Consider the following 26,977-nt stretch of genomic DNA (forward strand, 5'->3'; position numbering starts at 1 on the left):
CTTAACGCTACACTTAATTAATAAGAAATACTCAGTGGACTTGACTTCAGAGACGACACTTAGGATTACTTGGACCAAGTTTACTTTTAAATCTTTGGAAGTCCAAAATTTTGCCCACAGCTCTTAAAAAGCCGCAAAGGGAATTACACATACACCTGAGACATTCTTTATCTATCGTCTGTAAGTGTCAACATTGCAATTGTCTGCAGGTACGACATAAAATTTCTAGTGGTTTCCGTATACATCTATTGTGAAGTACAAACTTTTAAGGAAATTATTTGTAACACATCAATTAGGGAATCTTCATCAATAAAAAACATTTACATCTAGTTTGTACTGATTGCATCTTTATCTTACAACCTGATTAGTATGAATCATTAACATTCATAGATAGAACAAGTGGTCAAATATCTCCTCTACTTTCGTGGCACAGCGAAGCATCTGAAGTGGAACATTATCAGCACAGGCATTGTACTGCACATGTGTCAGTAGTAACTAAGCAGCTTTATTTTTCCTGATGTCTAAATACAGGGTTCAGGGACATTCTTTCCCATTACAATTTTGAAACTCTCTCAAGCATTGATTCATGACAATAGTTACAACAAATGCAAAGGAACAACAGACTGGGTGCTCTAATCAAATCAATGTTGGTAGTGTGAGTGTGAGTAGTTGTTAATCAATTTTCACCCTTAGCAACTTTATTTTCTGTTCTTTTAACCCAAAAATTTACCTGGAGCTTTAGCAATTATCCCATAGGAACCAATACTTCATTCCCATCATCCATCACACCCCACAGATCTGCATGAAGGAGCGCTACTGAATTCTAGGATTATAAATGGTTCACTTTATTTGTTCATCTGTGATTAATTTTTTAAAATTTGGTTGATTTTGTATTCATAAAGATGTGGTCTTTTATAAAATAACACTTGCTTCTGGAGTTGACTGCCCCTTTAATGAAATCTTCATGGCACCTCTCTCCAAACACAGGCAGGTCACAATGCCCAGTTCCTATTGGCCATGAGTCATGACACAGGTTAAACTGATTATGGTTTGTTCTCTCCCTGGAAGGAAACTAACTGGGTATAAAAGACATTCATATTGCTCCTTTGTGCTCTCTGGAAGACTCTGACAGCTCAATTTTCTTGTGAGGGGCCGGCAGAAGTTTTCCTGTGCCAATAATGTGATGATTCTTGTCCACGATATACACCTCCTCATCTGAAAACAACAGAAAAAAAATGCTGTAGAAAAGAAACTGTCTCATTTACAATTCTGTAGCACTTCCATAAAGATATTTTGTATGGATGAGCATTAACACTACCATAGCCTGGCATCGTTTCTAATGTAGTTCTGGTCTGCTTCTCTGATCGCTTCTTTGCAGAATAATCTGGCCCGTTCCAACATTTTGGCATCTTTGTCCTGTATTTTTTCAGGTTTCAAATATTTCTCAGAATCAGAGTAACTGGTATCAAATTTTCAAGTTATGCCTGTTCCAACCCTGTTCCAATGAATGTCACAAGAACTGTGCATCCTCTTTTACAGTGTAACAGGCGCCAGACTATTCTGCCATTAGAGGAGCAAACCAGAACTAAAATGCAATGGATGCCAGGCTATTAACACTGAACAAAGAAGCTACATCTTAATGCTGCTAAAAATGCATGGAAACATGAGTGTTGACTGCAAAAGGAAGGAAGTGAACAACCACTTAATGGAATACATATGGTAATGTATACTGTAAGTTGTATAATGTACATTTGTACCAACCGGTGCAATGACTGACTGGATAGAGTATTCGCCTTGCATTTGGAAGGTCGTGAGTTTGATCCCCGGCCGAATCATACCAAAGATTTTAGAAATGGTACAGACTTCTTTCTCTGCTTAACAATCAGCATTTGGGAAAGAGTATTCGTAGTTGAACACACACTACTACCGATGGACTAGCCCCTTCTGTAGTGATTGCACAAAGTTGTATTGAAATGGAGATGGGTGCCACCCTATGCACCTTCTGGTGCGGGAATGACTTTGAATAACTAACTAACATTTGTACATACTTACCAGACTGTAGGACTGAAGAGAACTCTCTTGTTGTTCCAGTTTCTCTTGCCCCAGAATCGACACAATGTTCAGGAGATCTCTCTGTGACCTCGTCACACCTAGTCTCTTCACCTTGTGTGCTGCTAGGTCTCCTCTCCCGACCTGACTCAGCCTCCTCCTGTCTTTCTGTTGAGTATGATGAAGTGTGACTTGTATGTGAACTTGAGGGCTGATTTCCTAATACCAAAAAAAGGAAATCACGTGTGATTAGTCTAAATCACTAGTAGGACATATGTTTGATTTCTTAAAGGTAATTTTGATTTGTAAATAACAGTAAATGCTCCCAGGGGAAAGCTGTCTCTTCTAATATGAATTTCTATGCGAAATGTAATAGCATGCCAAATTGAATGATTTGTTACATAAATGTATGCCAACTTTTTTATGAGATATCAAGAAGAATATTAACATAAATAAGATGCCACAAACAATTGCAAGTGCCTGTTACATAAAAATGTTTTGATACATTACCTTCATTGCTTCTATGCTTGTCCAGAAAAGCCTTGAAGGACTCTACATGTTGAACCCTGTTCCAATACTCCATAGGAGCCAGAGTTCCTGTCACCATACAGTCTCCCTCTCTGTGAGTAAGCAGCAGGTACTGACAGCCATCTTGTTTTAACCCATCAAGCTGTAGACAGAATACACAACACAGACAAAGCTGTTTGTCAGTATCAAACTGTTGGGATAATGCAGGTATTTCTAAAGGTGCTAGATAACTAGATCTACATAGTGAGTCACAAGAATTGAAAACACAAGCACACCTGGAATCAAGATTCTTGATTGTCTTCCACATACATACAGGCTAAGTGTATAGGTAGCAAAATGGGGTAGGCAAGTTTCCTACGATAGGCCCTGCTTCTCCTAGTGGATCAGTCACATTGTTTAAGTACACAATCATGTTATCTCACACTCAGCCGAGCTTGTCCTGAAAATTGACGTTTCTGACGGGGAGAAGAGAAGCCGCCTGTAATCTTGCAGTGACCTTTTGGTGCTGTCACGTGGTAACCAGAGAAACACAGATTCAAAAGAAACCTTGCACAAAACAAAATATGCTTCAGAGAATTTAAGATATACAGATGATATATATGATGATATACAGATATACCCACAGATTGTTGTATGTTCTGCAGTACAGTGTTCCCATCCCTGTCCTGTGCTGCAGGCGGGATCTCCAGGGCATTCCTGTGGTAGTCCTGTCTCTGGTGGTCATCAAGTGTCTGCCATCCTTCATCAATCTCCCTCAGCAGACTGACAGATAAATCCTCTCTACACAGCCCTGAAGGGGTACGATACAGGATGTCAGTTCAAACGATACAGGAATGTTTGCAGCATTTGTTTGCCAGGGCATCTTTTGAGGAGGAAAGGATCTGGCTAATTCTTTTTTCCATGTGACTAAAATTGTCTGTACCCTTAATATGTCCACTATAATCTACTTAGGACAAATTCCCGAGAATACATATCATTATACTCAATAATATATATATCATTTTTGTTGGATATTCTTAGGCTGGTATCTCAATGTCAATGATTTTTGGCCAAATCTATTGATTGCCAGAAGGTCAACGAATATGCAAATGACAAACAATCATATTTTTCATCCAAAAATCTACTGTTACAATGGTCAGCGTTCATTCGGTGACCTGTGAACATCCCCCAATCCCTGAAAATCACACAGAGATTGAGGACACTGACCCTATTGCTGCTGACAATTTTCTTTAAGAGCTTGTAGGCTCATTGGGTGAGCAATTTTCTTGCTGTGTGACACCAACATTACTGCTATAACCATTGAAGACACCGAAATAATACAGCATGTGTTGAATCAAAGGATTTACCTTGGGCTTCTAGAAACTCCCTCATGTACAAATCATACCCGGACGAGGGTTGCTCGGGACTGTTGTATGTCCCTCTGTCCCTGGAGGTGTGCAGGGTTACTGGTACTTCTGGGGATCCTTCGTGTGAGGAGAAGGACAGATGACTGTGATCATCGTGGGTCAGAGTGCCGCCATTTTGTGTCATATATATACCTCCATTAGGCCCTGAAGAGGAGAAAATCATAATCATAAAATTATATACAGTATATGGCCAGTTAAGGTTTTTTTAATGGAAAGGAAAGTACTAAAATGACAGCACAGACATTGTAAAAGATATATGTACTTTCATAAATGTAGTTGACTTCTGAAAATTATATCAATAAGGGGAGAAAATGTTTTTTTTTTTGGGGTACTATTTCTGGGGACGTAAAGGTACATGTTAATTCATAAACTCTGTAGTTGTTTTGAACGTTAGTCATCATGCATTGATGAAGGCTAGACATCCGGGTAAATGACATCTGAAGACAATTCAATCTCTGCTGTATAAGATTCAGAGATTTACTTCGGGTAGTTTCAAGTGACATCAGTCACTCTTCTTCAGCATCACTAAATGTTAGTCACCATGATATGTTACCTGAGATCATAGTCGGGTACCCCACTCTGTTCAGTAGACCAGGGTTTGCACGGTTAGCTTCCATCCTGCGCTTCCTACGCTGGTTCCCCACCCAATTCTGTATGTATCATAACATCAATAATGGTCACACAAGACACAGGAAGGTTCTGACATTAATAAAGCTAAATTTGGAGACCTGGCATTCACTTTGGTACCAGTGAGGAATACTAGTACAACTAAATAAATAGGCAGATGAGTATATAAAAAGCTTATGTACTGTGCCCAAATCTTTCTGATGTTCTACTCTACATAACTTTAATGACCAGATTACAAACCCTGACTACATCGAACTCCAGGTTCAGGTCCTTGGCCACAGCCATCATCTTGTCCAGACAGCTCTTGGCCTGACTGTTCATCCCCTTCTCATAGTGCTCCATCAGCACCTGGACCTGCTCCTCTGTGAACACCGTCCTCTCAAATGGACCCTGGAAAATGTCGCCCATCTGAGGCAAGGGTCGTTTTATTCTTTAGCATGCTACTGTTAATTTGTAACCAATTAATAAATGACCAAGGATGCGCTACTACAAGTATGTCTCCATGACCCGTCCCTCTGTCCCAGGATGGAAAAAAATTGCACTCCATCCGTCCAATAAAAATCTGAATTTCATGACATGAAGTTGATGAAAAGGTGTTTTTGTTAGCTCGAAAGGATACTTTTAACAACAAAAATCCCAACAAATAATGAGTGGGATTGGAAAGATAAATGTAAAGCTGGAGACAGCCCTGCTGCGACGTTAAAACTGCACAATTAGAAGCACTTGATAAGTCCACTTACAGTAAAAGAAAGAAACAACATAAAAAGTCCTCAGATACATGTTTGCACATGACATGAAACAGATACCCATGTAGTCCCACACATACGGCACCAGCCATACAAAGAATAGCTGGAAATCACCAACCATACAACACTACATACCCTCATGGTTTGCTCGAAGGTGCTGCCATCACTACTAGCACTGAGTTTCCTTTTCTTCACAGTACTGGCATCAGGGGAAGACGATGTTGCAGAGGAATCAAACTTTGATTAAAAAAAACAAGACAGAAGACATTTGAGTGGTAATTGCCACTATGCTATTGCCACTATGAAAGTGAGCATGATCAATAGCTACATTGTCAGGTAACGGTGAGTGGGAACACCAGCAAGATATGAAGCTTAGACGTTCACTAATGAAACACAAAAATTAAGGTAAACAAACTATACCCTCTTAAGTCTTACAACATAGGGATTGTTTACTGAATGATTCTATGACATATGCACTAAGTCATAAGTACATATACATGCATATCACCTGAAGTGAACATTTGGCAGGCAATGGTGTTGGCATGGCAACCACAGAGGAAGAAGATGGATCTTGATCTCTTGTCAGGTGCTTGGTGTGTTCATCAGCTACTTCATACTCCTTCAGCAAATCCGCGGCACTCGAAGCAGTCTTATCAGCACCATTGGCCTGTGGCGCCTCCTGTTGATCAGTTGCAGAAACTGCAGTATCTACTGTTACTACATGTACCTGTGAAGTCTCCTCTGTTGATGAAGTAGTACCTGCAGTTCCATTCTGATCAGATAGGTTGACATCCCTCTTCTTGGTTAATAGCTGAGAGTTTACTGGACTGGAATACAAGACATTTCTCATTTCCTCTGTCAACAAACTGCTGGAACCCGCGGATGCTTGAGACATGAGCTCGTCTTGCATGGAGAAGACAGAGTCTATCTTAAGTCCTTGATCTTCCTGGGAATCGGCGGTAAGATGTCGAGGGAACATTTCTCCTGATGGGTTAGCAAGAACGGTGACAGCTGGCTGACTGCTTGTAGCGGCGGAAACCAGGCTGGACACTGGCGGCAGTGGAAACCTCACAGAACTTTGACTGGCGTGATTATCGAATGGCCCAGCATGGAGGGATGATGAACTACCGATGGAGGGATCAATGGATTTCATTGTCTCTACGGCAACATTGGCCAGCAGCTGATGGGAGGTCATGTTGAAGTTTGGACAGTTTGAGTTGGGAATCCCGTGCTGTATATAAAACTCATGCTGCTCTTTTCTCTCAGCATCCAGCCGTAACTTGCGACGATAGTTTCCTACCCAGTTCTGCAGAACAGAAAATAAACAACAACATTAATATCCCTTCAACAGCTCAGAATGGTAGGAATTCCAATTTCACAACATTCTAATTTATTGCTTGTCACAGGCTCAATGGCCCATATTTACACAACACATAAACACATCTAAAAAAAGAGAACAACATTATCTACAGGTGTCTACAGAAACTACATACATGACGTACAAGCACCGTCAAACCTCCTCTCCATTCTGGCCGAAGGCGGACTAGTTGACAGTAATGTTGACAAAACCGACTTGAACAGAAGGCTTCAGAACAGTCATTTATAGCTCAGTGATGCCATTCGCGGACACCAGGATAACAACCTGGGTTTGTAAAATGGGGGTCATTGTCACACTGTTGTAAGGTTTGATGCCTGCTTACCCGAACAGTATCAAACTCCAGTCCTGTCTCTGTGGCACAGGCAAGCATCTTCTCCCTGTTGACGAGACTCTGGCTGTTCATTCCCTTCTCATAGTAACGTTTCAGAGTCTCCACTTGCTTGTTGGAAAAGGCCTGTCTTTCTTGAAATGGCATCTGAAAATCAGAAATATCAAAGTACTTAAATCCAAGACAAGGTAAAGCAGTTTTATGGCCAAAAAAGTGAAAATAGATAAATGCTGAAATCTTTATGGTAGTGACATCTACTAACACTGTTTAGCACATCTGCTTAATAACTTCATACTTTCAGCTTTTAAAACCACACATAAACGAGCCTAATGATGATCCCCTTAGTTTCGAGAGGCCACAAAAACTCCAGCGAAATTGTGAACTCAATCGTTTTTCACCGTCAGTCTTCGGCAGGGTTCGGCGAGGTTTCGGAAAATTCCGGTGGCATATCTTGCCGCTGGTGTCCTGCCAAAAACACGAGAAAAACGTCCGCCTGTGCCGCCCCTTGAGTTTTCTATACTTAAAAGTCACGAAAAGAAAGACTCGGGAGAGACTAAAGACACATGTGTTTTGCGGCAATGCATTTGATCAGATCCCCGGAAGCGTTCGGGACGCGTCAGCTCAGTTCGACCGCGCTCGGGAGATTTGAAAAATGGCTGCTTCCCAAGGCGTGCCGATAGCACGATGATTTTCTGTGAGTTCTCACATCACAACGACGTTGTGCTTTTGCATGATGGACGTCGCTATACATTGTGATAGTGTTGTTTGAACTAATCATGTATAGAAATGACTAAATAGATTGATTTTTAAAATCTGTTTTTAAGGGGATAAAACTGCTTTACCTTCCTTTAAGGCTAATGTTTCTGCATTTGGAGAATAGCCCTTTATTCGACAACCATGTGAAACAATAACTATCTTTACACATATATTTCATAACGATATATGAGTACTGGAAAAATTACTACAATAGATCGAACAAACTACAATAGTGAACATGTCCATGCTGTGTTTGGTGCCCCGCCCACAACTTTTGGTTCCAGTTATTACGGGTTCGGGTTGTAAAACTTGTTTAAAACGTCCGAAATGGCAACTATATTTCTATGGTCATGAGTTTACCATGCAAAAATGTGGTCATCGAACGATGGCGTGGTCAACCAAAGAAAGCATTGGGCGAGCGCGCTAGCTAAGCAAGCAAATCGGCCGGCGGCGGTAGCGTTAACCTTGGCCTTGTGGCCTTGCCGGACCCACAGCATGTTACGGTTGCAATGTTTACCTCGACTAAGCGCCAGGGGGTCTGCAAATCCAACGACATCACAGTCCAACTGACGAAATCATCCGAAATCACCTCTTCCAAGATGGTGGATCGGGATTTCAATTCAACGAGATCATGTGATTTGAGTTGATTTATTCAAATCAGGTGCGGGTTCCCAAAATAGCTGTGACGCTGAAGTCCTTTTTCGCGACCGCTCTCTGTGTATGGTCATTCTTTGTATCGGGGGCGGTGAACATGTCAATGACATCATGTTAAAATCAACGAAAATATGACAAATATCATCTAACAAAATGATGTTGTGATATCGTACTGTCCGAACACGGAACGGAAGTTGGCTTGTTTACAGGACTGACGCAGCACTTCCGGGTTCATAAGGTCGTTAGTAGAGTCCACTAGCATAATAGGTGAAATAGCATTGGCTATCAGCCAAAAATACCAACGTGACCCTAATGGTCACTGAAACTATAACCGCTAACTTTTGTTGTCACGGCTGTATATAGGATAATTATCCAAACAATCTTTTGTTGCACTGCTTTCAGTTTAGTGTTTTAAGCGTTATGGTACACCCCTATTTCCAGAGTGATGTGTCCCTACAACAACAAAAGTAACATGGCGAACTCGATGGAGAGCGTTGGGAGTTGGACTCCCAAACAGGTCGGGTTGTGGCTAAAAGGTTAGTACTTCAGTCTTCTATTTATGATAGATAGATGCGATATACTTCACAGATTATGCAAAATATAACTGTTTGGTGAGAGGATGAGAGAAATAAGGCTGGTGGAAGCTCAAAGTTGAGGTGTTGAAACAACCACGCGTTTGAAATCCTCTTTGGGCGGCAACCGACGGGTGTCGTCGCTGCTGCAGAGTGTCGTCTGCACGCCGCCTGTCAGACTGTCGTACTATTTTAACAACAGTAGCAGTGGCGTGTTGAACGTCAAGGGGAAATCTTAGACACACTGACTACCCCAGGTCACGTACAGTCAACATCGGATAGCCCCCGATCGCTTGCGGTTAAGTCAGCTCTGCTATTCAAGTATGCGTGTCAGACTGTTAGATCGACTCTCTTGTCACTTATCTGGCCACTTGTAAAACACGAGACTTCCCTTCATCTGGAGAGTTACAAATTAACCAGCATCTGGAGTTACTTTAAGAGTGTTTTGACACCAGATCGTCTCAAGATGCGGGAAAAAGACATTAGAAGTTCTAAGGGAGAATCCTTGGTATTTGTAGTTTACAAGTGGTTGGCTTCACGCGGATGAAGACGACAGTTGGTTGGCCAGATTCCGCCTTGACAGTTGACTTGATTAAGATTTTACTTACGTTGACTTGTAACATTATCGTAGCCACTTGTTGATGTTTTCGACTTAATCGCAAAAAAATTCTATAGGATGATAGATGGTAATTATGCAGGGTGAGGGACTAATTTATTCATTCGTAACTCTTTTTTCCCTTAAACTTGGCGTAAACATTTGTTTGTTGCTATGGGTATTAATCTATTATTCTGTGATAAAATCATATGCAAGTCACTAGAGCATTGTTCTTCTAGTGTGTTCCTCATTAAAGTTACATTCAGTAACAAATAATTTGTCAGTAACAATAATTTAGACAGAATGTGAAACTGAAAGCAGTAGAATTGTATTAATCATTTTCTCTTCATCTTACTAATACTATTCTTAGATACTGCTTCTTTTTCTGCAGTTCTTTTCATGTTGTAACCATGGTCAAGTTAGAACCTGCTTTTCACAATATTGAAAAACAAACTACAGGGTGTCTATCTATATATTTAAGAGTTTTATATGAGCTTCTGGTAAACCCGGTGCAGTGAACAGTACCAAAGTCCGTGATTTCATTGTAAAAAGAATGCAGACGATATCTAGCATCTGTTGACTATAAGCAATTCTATTAGAAGCAGTGCAATAAGAACACTGCTAATTCTGTGCCATAGGGTACTTTGAGGTTGCCATTAATCAGATACATGATATTTCCTCAAACTTTGGTTAACATAGGTAAAATAGTGGCCTTGACCTTGCCTTGACACATGCCAAGTTCAGGCAGGCAGGAAAGAACCATCCCTTGTGAGGTATGCATCACTTCCTGTCAGGGGTTCTTTTATCACCTTGTTTGGCCTCTAGATTGTCTCTGAGGGATTCTCCTTCCTACTGTATATACTATGTGGTCATCCGTGGGGTGGACCATTGTGAACAGTAGGGACTTAGTAATAGTAGTACATAGTATTTACACTACTCTCTGCAATATTCTCTCTCAATATTGAATTATTAATGATATTAGTCTATATCACTCTGTTTCTGCACATTAATATCCCAATTTGATTACTAGCTATGGTTGCCTGCCTTCTTTCCATTCCATTTTGAAATTAGTTACCTTTCTTCATCATTCAAAACATGTGTACTATTTGAAATTCCTTGTGTGTGATCTCATGCTGGGAAATTTCAAAGCAATCATTGTCTGGGATTGATGTTGTGTGGAATAAGTGATGCAATTCTTTTATTTTAACATGAAAAAAGGAAGAAATTAATTTGTTCCCCATTTCTTCTACAAACTCTTACCTTGTGATAAAAGAACGAATAAGGGAACCATATTTTGATTTGTTTGTCAAATGTTTGACATTATTTGATATCTGGACTACAAGTTAAAATAAATTTCTTAGCAAGAGTGACAACTTTTACTGACAAGGGATATAACTGAATGACTAAAATGTTTAACATTATCACCTGGGCTGCATTAAAGTTGAGTGGATATTCGAGAAATGAATTTTTGAATTGGAGTGACAAGGGAGGAAACTGAATGCCTTGAATGTATTAGGCTACTATTAGCCCATACAGATTGGTTGCCATAGACAAGTAGGGGTACTTAGCAGATCATGGAATATATTTGACCCCTCCTCCATTTTGTTGTACCCTTTCCCTTGGAAACCATGAGAAAGGGGAAGTCTCCTTGAACTGCCCTTGAAACCCATCAACACCAGGACAGCCAACAAAAACAGCACTTCACAAATGTATCCTGATACTTAGCACAGTAATGGTACCTGCCTCACAAAACTGCTGACGGTGTATTCTGTACAACTGCTGTAAAACTAAAAGGGTTGTAAAATGTCGTAAAATTGAGTAGGTGTGCCATAAACTTGTACATGTGCAATTATCAGAAATGCAGACATTTCTTGTGAATAGAAATTTTGCTAGATTGGTTTTTCAAATGCTGATGTGAAATGGGGCCAAATCGATACAGTTGCTTACATTTGGTTCGGACAAAGGTACCAATGTTACTGAATATGGCAACTTTTTTTCCACCCAAAGTGAGTTTGACAATAGTCATAAGTATCATTGGACTAAGAGTGATAAAAATAACAGTTCAAATATTAATTTCTACTGTAAAATTCTTTGAGGTAAGCTACCATTAACAATGTTGAAACATGCTTTTGTAATGATACATGAATGAAACACCAATTGAAGTTTAGGAATTAATTTATTTTCTCTATTGAGTATTTTCCTCTACGTTACTGCCTTTCTGGTGACAAAATAGCTTTCTGCACAAACTGAAACTAAAAGATATACCATGATCTGTACATCTCTGCATTGCATCATGCTGAATTTCCAATGGCCCAATGTCATTTTCCCCATCATGACAATGCAAACAAAAGTTATGTCTGGAAAGCTAGACTGTTTACTTCTAAGATTTATGACAAAAATGTAACACTCCCTGGAGGGAAGTGTAACTAGCCCATTAATTGCCTGCACTTGATTTATGGAGAACAGTTGGGAGAAGGTCAAAAGTATCAGTGGATCAACCAAGCTTTAAATTGGTATCATCAGATGGCAGTTTGGTATGGGTAGCCATAAATGGTGGGACGACTGTGTGCTCAGTGTTTGATGAAGGTAATGGCACTTTAGCAGGAAGTATGCAGGATTTGAAACCATCCATTTGGGATTAATTTGTCAGGCTTAGTTTGGCATTTTGGGAGAAGGGAGTGGGACATTTCTGTGGTTAGAAAGGTGTGGGTGTATCAATCAGTAGGCAGAATGGATACAGTGGGAAAAGGATACTCAGAAATGGTATACAGTGTTGAGTAATATTTTACATTTAGCAAACAAAGGGGGGTAAAGGATTGTTGAAATGATTTTTATCCCCCTCAGCTGTTGAAGTGAAAGAGGCCTTGCACAGAGCCTGACACTAGAAACCTGAGCCATCTATGTAATCAGAGTAAAGCAAACAATCTGTGGTCTTCTGAATCTGATCTTATCTTTAAATAAAAGAAAACCCTGTCCACAATACTATTCAACATTGATTTAGTATCCTCTGTACAACTTCATCAACTAGTTTGTAGTGTCAATCTCAACTTTTGTAATTTTGTGATTGATCGTTTTTTTCTTGTTACCAAATAACACATTTACAAGTCATCCAAGTCAGATTGAATAATGGACTCTGCCAATTCTACCATGGAAACCCATTTGGTGTGCCAATTTGTAGAATGTTGACATTTGGCAATACCAGAACAGCCTTTGGGAAGACCATTCAGTAGCTACTTTGGAGGTTTTAGGGTTTTCCATGATTGTAATACAAGTGTGTATATATGGAAAGTGGCAAGGCTGGAAAACTTAGAAAAAAAGATGGCTGCAAGGATGAACCCAAAATATTGTGTCATCAACACCAGGTGTACCGCTGGCACTGAAGGCAGCTGTTACAGGATTGATGGACCATCTGACCATCTTCTATTGTACGTTATCTATTGTACTGTGTCTAGAGATAGATTATAATGATAGAAGCCTGTCACCATGTTTACATGTCAACAGAGCTGGAAGCATATAAGCAGAACATTTCTCATCTGACTTTCTGAGGTGCTATATACGCAGCAATAGTATAACCTACATGTAGTACCCTAACCTATAAATGTTATAGCTGCTGAGCTCTTTGGTTCTCTCCACAAATGAGACTCAGCAGCTAGTATAAAAGGTTCGATACCTGGCTGAAATGTTTTGGGGAGCATAGGGTATGGACTCTAGATATGCCTTTACTACATTGCCCCATTTAGAACAGACCTTGACATTCTACCTGTGTAAAACATTTCTACACAAACCCTACACCCTTAAACACTGTTTGTCTACCTACTTACATAAACACTGTTGTGTCAGACGGTGACATATTAATGATAGGCCAGAGAGTGGGGTTGTTGGCAGTTCAGCCTTTGTCTGAAGATAAGCGGTGTTGATAAAGGGGGTAATATGCAGTCGAACCGCAGAGCTCTATGCGCATCGGTTCTGCGCAGCCTTCTCTAAGATCACGTTTAAATCTCGCGCCGCTTTCCGAGGGTAATGTGATCCGCGAGAATCCGCGAGAGTTCGCTACTGTTTACTAATTAGCTTGTAAATACCGTTTGCATAAGTGTTTCCGGGTCAAAATGTTAATGCAAGATGGAGGAAGGGTCGGAGTCGCGCACAATGTTGGAAATGTACATGAACAGTTGTGTTTGTTGGAGAAACTAGGTATCAAAGTGGACCATGTATACAGGAGATGATACCACTCGAGATAGGTACCCTTTAGTTTTTTTGGGGGCAAAACCGGTTCCCATATTTTATCGTAGGATTGGTGTATTGCACAATAAAGTACAAACCCTCCCCCATCTTTTGTCTAGTGTGTCTTTTTGGTTCCCGTTCTTGTTTGAATGCTTTAGTGGTGTGAAGTATGTTAAAAAATCAGACATTCTCAGCTTAACACTGACTGCCCTGTCTCATCCTGGGACCACATGTGTTCTATGGAATCCGGCGAACGCGTTCTTATCTTGGTTCGATTTTCGAATCCACCATGGCGGTGAGTTGTGCAATTTTGTTTTGTTGTGTAATTTCCTTGCTTTATGAGGTTTATCTCGAACACTCATTAATGGTTGTTTTGGATGTTTCCTCTCAGATTATGTAGGAAACATAGGTATCTTTCTGTTGTACAAATTTAGCAAAGCTGCAAATTAAACAAGTGTTGCTTTTATTGATATCTTTGCCATAGCTAATTCATAAGTTTGAGTATATCAAGTTTTAGTTAGTCAAGTGACTTTATTTCATTGACGATTGAGAGGTTATTGTAAGTTTTCTCCTTAGCTGTTAACATGTAAATGATCAATAAAAAGATATAATTGTTTATGAGTGATTGTTGATATCTTTCTCTTTTCAGGTTGTCTTGACTTTTACCGACAGTATTGGGAAATACCTTGACCAGAATTCTGTGTTGTGTGCTAATGAAGATTTTCTGTTCTACTTGTATTCTCATCGTGGGGCTCGTGTTGTCGATCTTGTTCGTGATGTTGCGTCCTGTCCATTTATTGAGCCTGATTTAGTTGTCCTGCATGTCGGTACTAATAATATTCCTTCTTACAGAGCTATCGACAGGGACATGACCGACTATGACACTCTTATTTTGACTGTTAAAGACCGTTTCCCGTCTGCCTCTATCCTTGTTTCCAGTGTTCTGCCTCGTTTTGACGACAATGACTATGATGACAAGCGTGTTGTATTTAATATCTATCTAGGACAGGTCTGTGCACGCCAGAAAGTTTTTTTTGTTGACAACTCCTTGATTTTCAACGACGAACGCTTCTTCTCTATTGACGGCCTTCATCTTAATCGTTTTGGAAATCTTCGTTTTGCTGAGTACATGTGTCGCTATGTCAAAAATTATGTTAATGAACATGTCAAGTCTCTGTCCATGCCCCAGGTTCAGGTAAGTACGTCTGGTGGTCCTGGCCCTGGAGCCAGGTGCACCCTGCCCAAACCCGGCCCTGGTGTGACCTGGCCCAAACCCGGCCCTGGTGTGACCTGGCCCAAACCCGGCCTTGGTGGTAGCCAGCCCAAACCCGGCCTTGGTGGTAGCCCGCCCAAACCCGGCCTTGGTGGTAGCCAGCCCAAACCCGGCCTTGGTGGTAGCCCACCCAAACCCGCCCTTGGTGGTAGCCCGCCCAAACCCGTCCTTGGTGGTAGCCCGCCCAAACCTGGCCCTGGTGTGACCTGGCCCAAACCCGTCCTTGGTGGTAGCCCGCCCAAACCTGGCCCTGGTGTGACCTGGCCCAAACCCGGCCTTGGTGGTAGCCCACCCAAACCCGGCCTTGGTGGTAGCCCACCCAAACCCGCCCTTGGTGGTAGCCCGCCCAAACCCGGCCTTGGTGGTAGCCCGCCCAAACCCGTCCTTGGTGGTAGCCCGCCCAAACCTGGCCCTGGTGTGACCTGGCCCAAACCCGTCCTTGGTGGTAGCCCGCCCAAACCTGGCCCTGGTGTGACCTGGCCCAAACCCGGCCTTGGTGGTAGTTCGCCCAAACCCTGCCCTGGTGTGACCTGGCCCAAACCCGGCCTTGGTGGTAGCCCGCCCAAACCCACCCTTGGTGGTAGCCAGCCCAAACCAGGCCTTGGTGGTAGCCAGCCCAAACCCTGCCCTGGTGTGACCTGGCCCAAACCCGGCCTTGGTGGTAGCCCGCCCAAACCTGGCCTTGGTGGTAGCCCGCTCAAACCTGGCCTTGGTGGTAGCCCGCCCAAACCCGGCCTTGGTGGGACCTGGCCCAAACCCTGCCCTGGTGGGACCTGGCCCAAACCCGGCCTTGGTGGTAGCCCGCCCAAACCCGGCCTTGGTGGGACCTGGCCCAAACCCGGCCTTTGTGGTAGCCCGCCCAAACCCGGCCTTGGTGGGACCTGGCCCAAACCCGGCCTTTGTGGTAGCCCGCCCAAACCCTGCCCTGGTGTGACCTGGCCCAAACCCGGCCTTGGTGGTAGCCCGCCCAAACCCGGCCTTGGTGGTAGCCCGCCCAAACCCGGCCTTGGTGGTAGCCCGCCCAAACCCGGCCTTGGTGGTAGCCCGCCCAAACCCTGCCCTGGTGTGACCTGGCCCAAACCCGGCCTTGGTGGTAGCCCGCCCAAACCCGGCCTTGGTGGTAGCCAGCCCAAACCCGGCCTTGGTGGTAGCCACGGACCATGGATCAAGAAAAAAAAAGGCGTCTTTAATGACACCGTGAAAGGGTAGGTTCAGGTTGTATACAGTGTAGAATTCTATAGTTCTGTTTTTTTTTAACAAGCCGCCTCTTTTGTCCCTAAAATACCTTTGTGTACATAAGCACTGCATGCAAACGAATGTTAATAATTGTGTTTTCTTATTCCAACAGAGCTATCATAGCCTCTGGGCCTGTGAGGCAGTGGCCAGGTCCCTGGGAAGTACATTACATCATCAACCCATGTGGGGGATGCTACAGGGGTAAACTTTTTTTCTGTTTTCCCCCAAACTTTGTAATCAAATAAAATCATTAAAGGGAAATAGCCAGTTAGACAAAGAATTGTAAAACCTGGTTTCAGAACTATGTAGTTTTAATATATTTGTATTTATTTTTGTTTTAGGCCTGGCCACAGCAAAGAATGAGGTATTCAGCCATAGGTGTTCAGTCAGAAAGAGGAAGATGGGTAAGCTGAAGAAAACCAAAAGCAAAGCAAAGAAGGTAATAACAACATGTTTAAGAACCATTCAGTCAGTACTCAGTAGTGGTAAATCATTGTATTTATCTTAGTGTAGAAAGTAAAATATCTGAGTCAAGTTCTCGACCACACATACTGTTTATTATTTCCCAACGGAACTCCTGAACAAAAGGAGGCATTTTGTGATAACACATGGCTGTCAATCTAGTTGTAATTCTATAGGTACATTCCACATGTGTATGAGATGACAATGTAAGGAAATTTACATGTACAATGCTTGTAATGCCTTTCCTAATCACACCATGACATAACATAATATTAAATGTATACAATTTTGTTCTATTGTAGGACACCCTTGCAACACAAGATGAGGTTGCGGAAATTTTCAGGGAAATTAAATCAAGACAGGTAAGTATTCAAAAAAAGGAGACTGAGAAAAATGAAAAAAAGAGAAAACAGGAGAGAGATGATCCAGTGGATGGTATCCATGGTATTAAATCTGCTGGAACATCTCTCTCCTGTAAGTCTGAAACTGCTAACAATTCATCTTCCACTCTAATCACTTCTTGCTCGCTCTACCTATTAAGCCTTTCTCTTTCCTTGATTCTGACATATATTCTGACACCATGTTCATCATTTGTTAGGTACAATTCAAGAATTTATAAAATCCCAGTTTTCAGTCCAATTCTAAACATGACCCAATTGAAACAATGTGTATCCAAAAGTATGGGGGTTCCAGTCTCATTACAAATTCTCACAAACTCTGGAAAATCAGCCCCAAAAAACACTTCTGTTGCATACTATGTCTGTACTGCCTTACAAAATTATAACATGATTTATGTTGATGCAATCACATTTGATTTAAGCATGAAAGGAATTGGGGGGGGGAGACCATCTGACGAACCTGATTTACATCCAGGTCGATCATGTGGTCCAATATGTGCCAATTGCAAGAAAAAAGTTAATTTACTTAAAGATTTTCGTCATCCCAAAAATTGGTCTATAGAAATAAAAAAACATTTGGATGCTTCTATTAAAGACTCTGATTGTATTTGTAGGAACTGTGAAAGGAAAATTAGACGTTTCTCTCTAGGTCAAATGCCAATAGTTAATAAAGAAAGAGAAACATGTGTGCTTTCTTCTTTTGATTTATGTGAAGAAATTTCATTTAAAACTGCAAAATCGATTACATCTTCTGACTTAATTTCTTATGTTAAAGCCCTCTCTTGTGATGATATTGACCCACCTCAGAGTTTGTTCCAACAGCATTTTCCTTTGTGCCATTTTCACTATAACCATTCTTACAAATTCTTTAGAGGGAGACATTCATGTAATTCATGTGAAAAAAGAATGCTAACTTCTGACCATGTAAAAGTCTTTAATTTTACAAATGTTAATAAGTATGAAGCAGAAAAAGCAGGTATTTGTAATATTGATAAGCTTAATAATGATTCTATTTTATGCAATCAATGTTATTTGGTAATTAGAAAAGTTCACACATTACATCCTCCTCCACCTTTGAGTTTAAATGATATGCTAAAAAATCTAAGTAGTTATGAAATTAATGATTTTGCAAGTCCTTCGGAGTTTATTTTGAATAAAGTTGCTTTATACGTTTGTGAAAAATTCATAGATAATAAGGCTTTATTGCTGGTTGAAGCCCATGAAATGTATCTTAAACTTCTTCATGATAATTGGAATCACATTTGTAAAACCTTCTGTATTCTGTCTGGAGAGAGATATTTTCAATTTGAATCAAAATGGCTTTTAATTGGTTTAATTGATAAACTCAGCCCAAATATAATTTTCTCAAAACTAAATAACACTAAACAGAGCTTGCTAATCAGAAGCCCCAACATTGATTTGGAAAATGCACTACACCATGCATTATTTTCTTTAAGAATATTACAAACAACCTCTCCTTCCTCTTCCAATCTTCCTAAACAATGTTTTCCTTCTGAATCAGTTTCCAGCACAAATGCCTCTGACTTTTGTCATATTTCTTTTGAAATGAATCATCTTTTAAGGAAGCAGGCTGAACGTTTTATGCAAAAATATATGCAGCATCCTTTAGAAATAAACTCTGTTAATTTTTTGGACATGGTAAATTCTTTTGACCCTATCCTTTGGAATTTTATCTGTATGGTCACAGCATCACAGTCTGAGAAGCAAGCTGTTGTAAATTGTATGGCCACAGGAAGTCCATATATTGACATAATTAATGAAAATGATTTAGCTGTAAAAGGAAAAATGACAAAGCGCATATTTGCATTGTTTTGTTTACTGTTCATTGTTTCAAATGGCCAATGTCACTACCCCCTTCAAATCATAATATCGGAAATTGTTAATTCTTATTCACATTCTTCAGAACTGCTTGATATATTGAACAAGTTTGGTATATGTGTATCATCAGATACACACACACGTTTCATGACAGGGATGGTGTCAATTTTGGAAAAAAAAGGTCCCCTTGATTCTTTTGTCAAAGACAGCTTTTGTACTGTTTCGATAGATAATATAGATGTTGCATGTTCTCACGCAGTTGTCCGTCCCAATGAAAATAGGAGCTGGCATGGCACTTCTGTCATGTCAGTGCAGCCCAAACCTTCATCACTGAAAAATGCCAATTTTACAGATTGTTTTAGTGCTGTCAAAATCTATGGTGATGGACGATGTTTCTTTAGGGCTATTGCTAGTTTTCTAGATTTTAGATTGCTAACTTGCCCCCGTTTTGCCAGTGGAATTCCTAGAAATCCTATATTATATGCTGTAGAAACAAGCTTTGCTGATAGAATTAAGAGGGAAATTGTCAGTTTTGTTTTAGAAAATACTGCCATTCTAGAAAAATTACCATTAGCTATTAAGAAATCTATGTTAGAGGGTAAGAGTGGCTCTTTTTTTTCATCATTCTCTGAACGGTCACAACATATATTGGAAAGTAAGGAATACCCAGGAACTGTTGAAATTTTTGCTTTAGCCTTTTTAACAAAATCAAACATTGTAATTATGCATCAGAAGGATAATACTTTTGAAAAGGGGGCAGTCATTCCTGATAGTAATTTTAAAACAGAATTTCCGTTACATCTTCTTCATGAAAGCAATGGGCCAGGCCACTTTGACCTTTTAGTTAGCAACACTTTTCTTACAACTGCAAAATCTATTGTACCTTTTGATTGTCCTAACGTAAGTATATTTTCAGTTTGGTCAGAATTTTCAAGAAAAACCTTACCACCATCAGACGTTATACTTTCTTTTTCTGAAATGTTTGAACCTTTGAAGCCTACCTCTGAATGCCCCCATGAAATAAACAAACCTGAGGACAATAAAAAGAAAAAGTTTTCAGCCCGAAAAGAAATAACGCAGCAGAACATACCACAGCCTGGACACGTTAATTCTCCTTTTTTTTCACTTCACCAATCTACTTCATATCAGTCACTTTCATTTGATCAATTTGAAATTAATCAATCAGAAAATAATGAGTATTCAGCATGGTGTGACAAACATTTTTTCTATTGTTTGCAAAAGTATGTCAACTATACAAAGCAATTAACATCTAATTTCCCAGGTTTAAAATGTAAATTCTATTTGGAAGGAAATAAACAACATGAACCTTCAAACCTCACTTATTTGTACGTCCTTAATGAAATAGCAGACAAGATAGAAAACGTGAAAACAGTTGTTGACCATTTGTTCAATGTCTTTGGAGTCGGGGAAAAAATACAACATCTACTTGTTGCTGGCGATGGAAAAATTTACAATTGTTTGATCAAATTAAAGGATGATTATGGAAAAGATTTAGATTGGTTAATCCCTTTTATGGGGGACTGGCATTTACTTAAGAATTTCCAGACAGTAATTATGAAAATATACTGGGCAGCAGGACTAAAACAATTGGCAGCCGTTACACATTCTGGTGCTACACATTTATCTATCTCGAGATGCACTAATTTCAAAAGAACACATAGATTTATACTTCAATGTTGGGAGGGGATGTATCGCCATTTGATAGATGTTTTTTTGTCGTTTCGTAAAAAATCTGATTTATTGATTGATCTTCCATGTTCCTTAACCTCAAATGAAATCATTGAAAGTGTTTGTAGATTTGTCAAAGAATCGGGAAATTTTGAATCATCTCAATTTGACAGTGCTTCTTTTGTTGAACGACAAGAAATTTTACAGGGAGAGCTGGGAAATCTTCGTTCTGAGTTTAAAAGTTTCTGCGATATAATGTCAAAAAAGAACAAGGTCTTTCAGTTCTGGCATGACTTTGTGCATGGCACTTGTCTAGCCTACATAAACCTTTTCCTTTCAATAAGATCGGCAAATTGGAACCTTAGAGTAGCTTCTATAAAACACATGGTACCACTCTTTTATGCTTTTGATCATCACATGTACTCCAGACTGCTTGCAAGGCATATTGCCGACATAAATATCTTTCCGAAATCTATATTATCGGTCTTGCAGAAGGGGGGGTTTGTTTCTAGTTTAAAGGGTACTGCTTTTTCTGATGTTGCTTTGGATGAATGTCACGAAATGACAATTAATAAAGACTTAAAAGATGCCATTTCAAATCCTGATCCCAATAGAATCAATCAACTTGCTTTGTTTTTACCATTTAGGGCTGAAATATTAAGAAATGTGAAATCCCAAATAGTAGAGAATTCCCACTCATTACAAAAAGATTTATCTAAGTCAGCTATCTTTGTTGAAGAACAGTGTATAGTTAAGTATTTCAGTAAATGCCAAGAAGTAGGAATTTTCCATGATTGTCCAGAACATAAAGACCTTTTTCAAGTTTTTACTGGCGAAAAAATCTCGGAGCAACAAAGTAGTGACCTTATTTCATTTTTCGAGATAGGACACACACAATATAAGGATTATGTAAAAGGAAGTATTGTTCAGGTACCTAGCACCACTTGTCCAATGAGAAAAAAACAACTCAAGACGTTTAATAAAGTTAAGGTCAGTCAATTACGAATTAACAAAGCCAACAAAGATAGGCAACTAGTTCTTATTTGTTTTAAAAGGCTACTTTTTTGGTCACAGACCAATAATATTTCTCTGTCTGATTTTTTCCAAGAGGGATTTGTTGGTCAATTTTTAGAACTGCCCAGAGCAATTTCAAATGCTGACGCACTTCCCTATAAAAGTAACAAATCAAATGCAACATCTTTTTTCAGAAATAGATATCCAGCTATATTTTCTTTCCTTCCACCCTCAAATGTTCAACTAGAATGTGTCATTTTAGAGGGTATGTTCCTGATAAATGTTTCTCCTTTAGGTAGTCACAAAACCTTCTTTGATTATGCTTTATTCCTTTTTAGACAGTGGATGTTACCTTTCTTCGAATCTGGTGCCAAAGAAATACATCTTTTATTTGATGATCCTAACCGTAATGGCTTTACACCTAAAGATATAGAGAGACAGCGTAGGGACACATCTATGGAATGTGACACTAACATTTTGTCAAGCATTGATAACAACACTATAAAACCAAAAGATTGGAGAAAATTTCTGGCTTATAGGCCAAACAAAAGAACTCTTTGTTCATATTTGAGTAATACACTTCTTTCAATTGTTCAGCCCTTTCTCAAAGATAACCAGCATTTTGTTACAGCTGGGGGGTTTACTGATGACAAAAGGGATATGGCCTTCATTGTTTCTAATCACACTGTCAATCCTTACCCATCGTGTCGCTCAAACCATGAAGAATCTGACACCCGTGTCTGGCTTCATGCGAAAAGCACTTCCTTCAAAAACATTCTTATCTATTCTCCTGATACAGATGTTTACCACATAGGAATGCCTCTCATTGAAATTTTGGGAAAAAATGTCTGGATTTTATTAAAGTATGGTTTCAATAGTAGGGAATTTCTTCACCTTAATGGATTGATTGACTGTTTTAGAAGAGATCCTGAATTGTTGTCTATTCCAAAAGAAAAAAATCCAATCATCATGCAGACCCTTTTCATTTGTTCTGGATGTGATTATGTATCCTACTTTGTTGGATTTGGAAAGGTTTCTTTCATGAAGGCATTTTACAAATTCTCAAACTTCATTTCAGGGGGGGAATCAGAACACACTAGTGGCTTGTTAGTTGGTAATTCCGAAGGTTTTTTTGCCTTCTGTAGACTTGTAGGAACTTTATATTTCAATAAGTATTCATCAGCTTTTATGGAATTTAAAAACCCTGATGAAATGTTTTGCAACTTTGCACAAAAGTATTCAGAAGTAGAACATATACACTCAAAGTGGCTTACAGAAATAAGAAAGAGAATTTGGGATAGATTAGAATTTGAGGATCAATCACTACCCTCTTTTGATGCACTCAAATTACATTTTGATAGGTGTATCTGGGTCTGTAAACTCTGGAGTTTATCATTAGAACAAGACATGGATCTGCCAAATATAGAGATGCATGGTTGGAAAATTGAGGACAGCATTATTAAAGTAGTTTGGGATAGTAATGAAAATATTTCTAGAGTTAAAAAAACTGTTGAGTTCCTTACACGTGGTTGTTCCTGTAAAAGTGGGTGTCAAACAAATAGATGTCTTTGCCACAAATCCAACAATGTATGTGGGCCTGGTTGTAGGTGTATCAATTGCTGCAATAGCAATTCTGTGCACAATGATTTTGAAGAAATTGATATGGTACATGAAGAAGGTGATTTGGAAGATGGAGATGAAGAAATAAGTGAAGAAATTGAAGCTGATGAAGAACATGACTTAAATGATTCTGAACCCTTTCTTTCACTCCCAAGTGAAGAATAGTTAACAGTAGAGCCAATTAGATAATGATATTATCATTAAGTGGGCAAATGATATTATCATTAACTGAGCAAATAATTAGTCTTTTTAGTCTTACAGTTAGGTCTAGTTCTCCTTATCTAGATATTTGTACATCTCTTAAAGGTGGTTTGGAATTTATCTGAAAAGTGATGTTTGTCAGTATAGTTTTTATGAAATGTAACATTGAAGACATGTTTGCCCATCAGGCAATTGATACCTGATTTTCTTTCTACTATGCTACAAGAGTTTTAACAATTATTTGCTGTTATGGTATTCATCTACTAGAAAAGATGTTGCAAAATTGATGTACTGTAACTAAACTACTAGTAAAGTTTAGTAAAGTACTACTAGTATGTAGCTTTTTGTCATGGAAAGTCCCTTCACACAAGTTTCTTGAAATCATTTGCCATCAGTAAGAACCTATTTCCATCAAAATGCCTGACTTTAGAGTTTGACACATTACTACATGCACAGTGTAGATGTACTAATCCTTCTCAAGTAAATTCAGTTAGGTATGCTGAGACATAAACTGCCTACCATGATCATGGCGAATGCCTCATCGCTCAGTATGTGGAGACAGGACTCATGTAAAGGTATATTATGGAGAGAAAATGTTTACAGGTTGCAGGTGTTGTCTGCAGTGTTTAGGACCTTTTGGATCCATGTTTCTGTATTCATACACTCTGTCTCATACACATGCAATTTACATAAGATTACAACAATGATTATTGCATTTTTCTGTGATCACCTTTCAACATTCTACTAAAGCTGTTGTCAGATGACATTGAACAAAACTGTTTTTTTACAGGCAAGCATGAGAGCTTAGACTGTTGCAGTGAAGTTGACCTTCTGGTCTAGTTGACATCCACAATCTTTGCTTTGTTGTAAGTATTCTTTTTGTGTTTCAGTACACAAATGAAGAACTGTGTGGAACAGTCACAAGCTCTTGCATCAGTGTCAAGGGAAGGAGGGCACATGCCACACAGTATTTTCAAGGTCAGTTATTACTCGTAATAATGCAGTTAACTTTTGGATTTGGCAAGCTTAAAACACATAAAGGAAAAATGTTGTCCACTTTTTTACTTGACATTATATCATAGAAAATTCTGCCGGGTTTGGGCAAGGTCACACCAGGGCCGGGTTTGGGCGGGCTACCACCAAGGCCGGGTTTGGGCGGGCTACCACCAAGGCCGGGTTTGGGCCAGGTCACACCAGGGCAGGGTTTGTGAATTTTGAAGTAAAGAATTTTGTCAGGGGAAAAAGAAAACCATTACCTTATGATATGAAAACATGTTATACTTTGTGTTGCAGATGGAACAGCAGTCCTGTTGCAGAAGATTTACTGAGCGAATACAACATGACAATGTGCTATAGCAGTCCATTTGTCGTCATTTCAATGACTGCACAATTACTACATGTACTATAGCAGTTGTTATGGTTTTATACTGAGCTGGAACAACTTGGAAGTATTTAAAGTTTTACATTGTGCATGTAGAAATCAGTATTGATTTTTTTATTGAAATTCTCCTTTTGTGTTTTCCTTTTGTGGAATTCAAATCATTTGTGGCAAATGATTTCACACCATATAAAAAAAAATCTATTTCGTGGTATCAATTACCATCATCACTTTACATAAGGATTTAAAATATTCGTAAATATGTAGTTGAAGGCATATTTTTACATATAAATATGCTGGCATTTCATGTGTTTAGAAATGATACTAGTATAAGGAAAACAATCTGTTGTAATGCATACCAATGGAATTTATACAGTAATGTAAACCACAATGACAGTATTTGCTTATTTAGGTTTTTCATGTATATGTATATAAGGAATGGGTCAGATATGAGATACTTGTTAATGATCATTTGTTGACCTTTTGATACAAATCAGAGTATAATGTTGCATGTATTAAACAAATGTTGACAGTTTTTCATGATCTTTTTTTATGTATTATGGAATCAGTTCTGAAAAATATGAGGATAGGACTGTAGTGTTTCTTTGGGCTTATTTAGTGCAAAAGGCATCTAACATCCAGTATACATCCTTTAATTTTTATGAAGTGTTCCCATAATTTTCCTAATACCATTCCTCGAGTTTTGTTCACACTCTCCTAGTGATTAGTTAGGTGTATGTAAATATTCTGGTCCACCTGCATCCTCCCAATATGGACATGGTGATTAACCTCCTCCAGCCTCCATCATGGTCCAAGCAGCAAAGTGCATTTTATCTTGCAAATGTAGCTGGTTTCACCTGCATGGCAAGAGAACAAGTCTTAAAGTAAAGAAAAGTATTTCTTTTAGAACCTAGAAACAAATTTAAAAAATTATAATGTACTATCAAACAGGGAACATTGTTAAACCCAATCCCCTTATGTAAGAAATATTACAGTATACATTTTTATCAATACACATGATAAAATATGTACAAGTTTATAGTTACCTGCCTGTTTGAGTATTGCATTGCTTTTCAGATTTCCTATGGCTGAATATATTCTCACTCTCAGGACTCGGTTCGCTGACCATTTTGGACTAGAGTATGTACTGAAAGAACAAAGCAAACAGATTAAATCACTAACTTAGGATATGAAGAAATAATTATGGTGAAAGAAAAAAGGCATAAGTACTTAAATGTTATGTGGTAATTCAGTAATCGTCAATTCAGGAGAAAACATGATGCTTTTTCAAGTAGCTAGCGGTATACATAATTACATACCTTTATGCCTGTTACGCTGGTGACCCAGGCTGTAAAAGACAAATCACAGATGCCGGATGATCCCCATCTTCAAGATGGTACTAAGGGAATAAAAAAAAACCAAGTAAAATAATGTCATGTCATGTTCTTATAATTTATAGTATACATATAGTTCGCAGATTTAATCAATTCTACTATATGCTAGAGCTAAAATATAAAATAGTCGAAGGTTAAAATAATAAAGGGCACGGCATTATATAAGATTTTAGTTTAAAAAACTGTTTCGAGTTTGTCGCAGTCCCGATGCTGAAGCATAAATTGGCTCATGAAAATTTGAATACTAAATCAGGCACACGTGAAAACAACGCCTGGAAAGGCGGGAGAGATCGACACAATATAAGTACATCTATTTCTGTCAAAAACATGTTTGGTTCATAGAAATGGCTGAAACGGACCGTGAACTGATATATTGCAGCTGAAATTCGCAGGATAATTTTTGTAATCTGTAGTTTTGCAGAAACGAAAAACAGATCGTCACAGCGGGACACGCGGGGTTATTCGAAAAATGAACTAAAGGGTTTAAGTCGGACTCGGAGACATGCAATTCAAAACTTGTATAGCTCCCAAGCTTATGATCAAACAACATTATTTCCAGAGGATTTCCCTTCATAAAATGAGAGGAAAATTCTCAGCTCATTTCTGGCTATCA

General features: G+C 39.2%; 4 protein-coding genes across 15 annotated transcripts in view; 3 read left to right on the plus strand and 1 right to left on the minus strand.

The window, feature by feature from the left end:
• Positions 1-59: 59 nt before the first annotated feature.
• Positions 60-8,683, minus strand: LOC136433849 (highly divergent homeobox-like). The gene is made up of 11 exons (XM_066426404.1): positions 8,336-8,683; positions 7,057-7,209; positions 5,865-6,662; positions 5,492-5,593; positions 4,851-5,018; positions 4,537-4,633; positions 3,924-4,127; positions 3,201-3,367; positions 2,560-2,719; positions 2,053-2,268; positions 60-1,215 (listed from the first exon to the last, which is right to left on the minus strand). Exons 1-11 carry the CDS (start codon positions 8,372-8,374, stop codon positions 1,094-1,096), a joined length of 2,226 nt encoding a protein of 741 aa, XP_066282501.1. The 5' UTR covers positions 8,375-8,683; the 3' UTR covers positions 60-1,093.
• A 217-nt stretch (positions 8,684-8,900) lies between these two features.
• The window catches only part of LOC136433879 (serine/arginine repetitive matrix protein 2-like), a 53,427-nt gene continuing 35,350 nt past the window's right edge, over positions 8,901-26,977 (plus strand). For all 8 annotated transcript variants that reach the window (XM_066426462.1, XM_066426471.1, XM_066426487.1 and 5 more), the window contains exon 1: positions 8,901-9,008. In XM_066426462.1, coding sequence (XP_066282559.1) covers positions 8,918-9,008 — 91 coding nt within the window. In that variant the 5' untranslated portion in view covers positions 8,901-8,917. The remainder of the gene's footprint in view (positions 9,009-26,977) is intronic.
• Positions 13,570-16,342, plus strand: LOC136437765 (basic proline-rich protein-like). Its single transcript, XM_066432260.1, has one exon. The coding sequence runs from the start codon at positions 14,729-14,731 to the stop codon at positions 16,340-16,342; it is 1,614 nt and encodes a 537-aa protein (XP_066288357.1). The 5' UTR covers positions 13,570-14,728.
• Positions 16,198-25,505, plus strand: LOC136433862 (uncharacterized). 5 transcript variants are annotated; one of them, XM_066426451.1, is made up of 5 exons: positions 16,198-16,570; positions 16,711-16,808; positions 17,134-17,193; positions 24,483-24,570; positions 24,886-25,505. In XM_066426451.1, the coding sequence occupies exons 1-5, from the start codon at positions 16,450-16,452 to the stop codon at positions 24,918-24,920; spliced, it is 402 nt and encodes a 133-aa protein (XP_066282548.1). In that variant the 5' UTR covers positions 16,198-16,449; the 3' UTR covers positions 24,921-25,505. The 5 variants fall into 5 exon arrangements, 2 of the variants coding, with proteins under 2 accessions (XP_066282548.1, XP_066282530.1); XR_010755667.1 differs by having other exon boundaries at positions 16,199-16,570; positions 17,134-24,570; XR_010755669.1 differs by having other exon boundaries at positions 16,199-16,570; positions 17,134-24,167; positions 24,483-25,505.

The sequence above is a fragment of the Branchiostoma lanceolatum genome, chromosome 1, assembly GCF_035083965.1.
Source record: "Branchiostoma lanceolatum isolate klBraLanc5 chromosome 1, klBraLanc5.hap2, whole genome shotgun sequence".
NCBI classification, from domain to species: Eukaryota; Metazoa; Chordata; class Leptocardii; order Amphioxiformes; family Branchiostomatidae; genus Branchiostoma; species Branchiostoma lanceolatum.

Coding starts and splice junctions, on each gene's coding strand:
- LOC136433849 (XM_066426404.1), bottom strand. CDS start 8,374: ATGTCGTTGGATTTGCAGACCCCCTGGCGCTTAGTCGAG. Junction 7,210..8,335: donor CCCCCTGGCGCTTAGTCGAG/GTAAACATTGCA, acceptor TCTGATTTTCAG/ATGCCATTTCAAGAAAGACA. Junction 6,663..7,056: donor TGGAGTTTGATACTGTTCGG/GTAAGCAGGCAT, acceptor TCTGTTCTGCAG/AACTGGGTAGGAAACTATCG.
- LOC136437765 (XM_066432260.1), top strand. CDS start 14,729: ATGACCGACTATGACACTCTTATTTTGACTGTTAAAGACCGTTTCCCG.
- LOC136433862 (XM_066426433.1), top strand. CDS start 16,450: ATGTTAATAATTGTGTTTTCTTATTCCAACAGAGCTATCATAGCCTCT. Junction 16,571..16,710: donor ATGTGGGGGATGCTACAGGG/GTAAACTTTTTT, acceptor TTTTTGTTTTAG/GCCTGGCCACAGCAAAGAAT. Junction 16,809..17,133: donor CCAAAAGCAAAGCAAAGAAG/GTAATAACAACA, acceptor GTTCTATTGTAG/GACACCCTTGCAACACAAGA.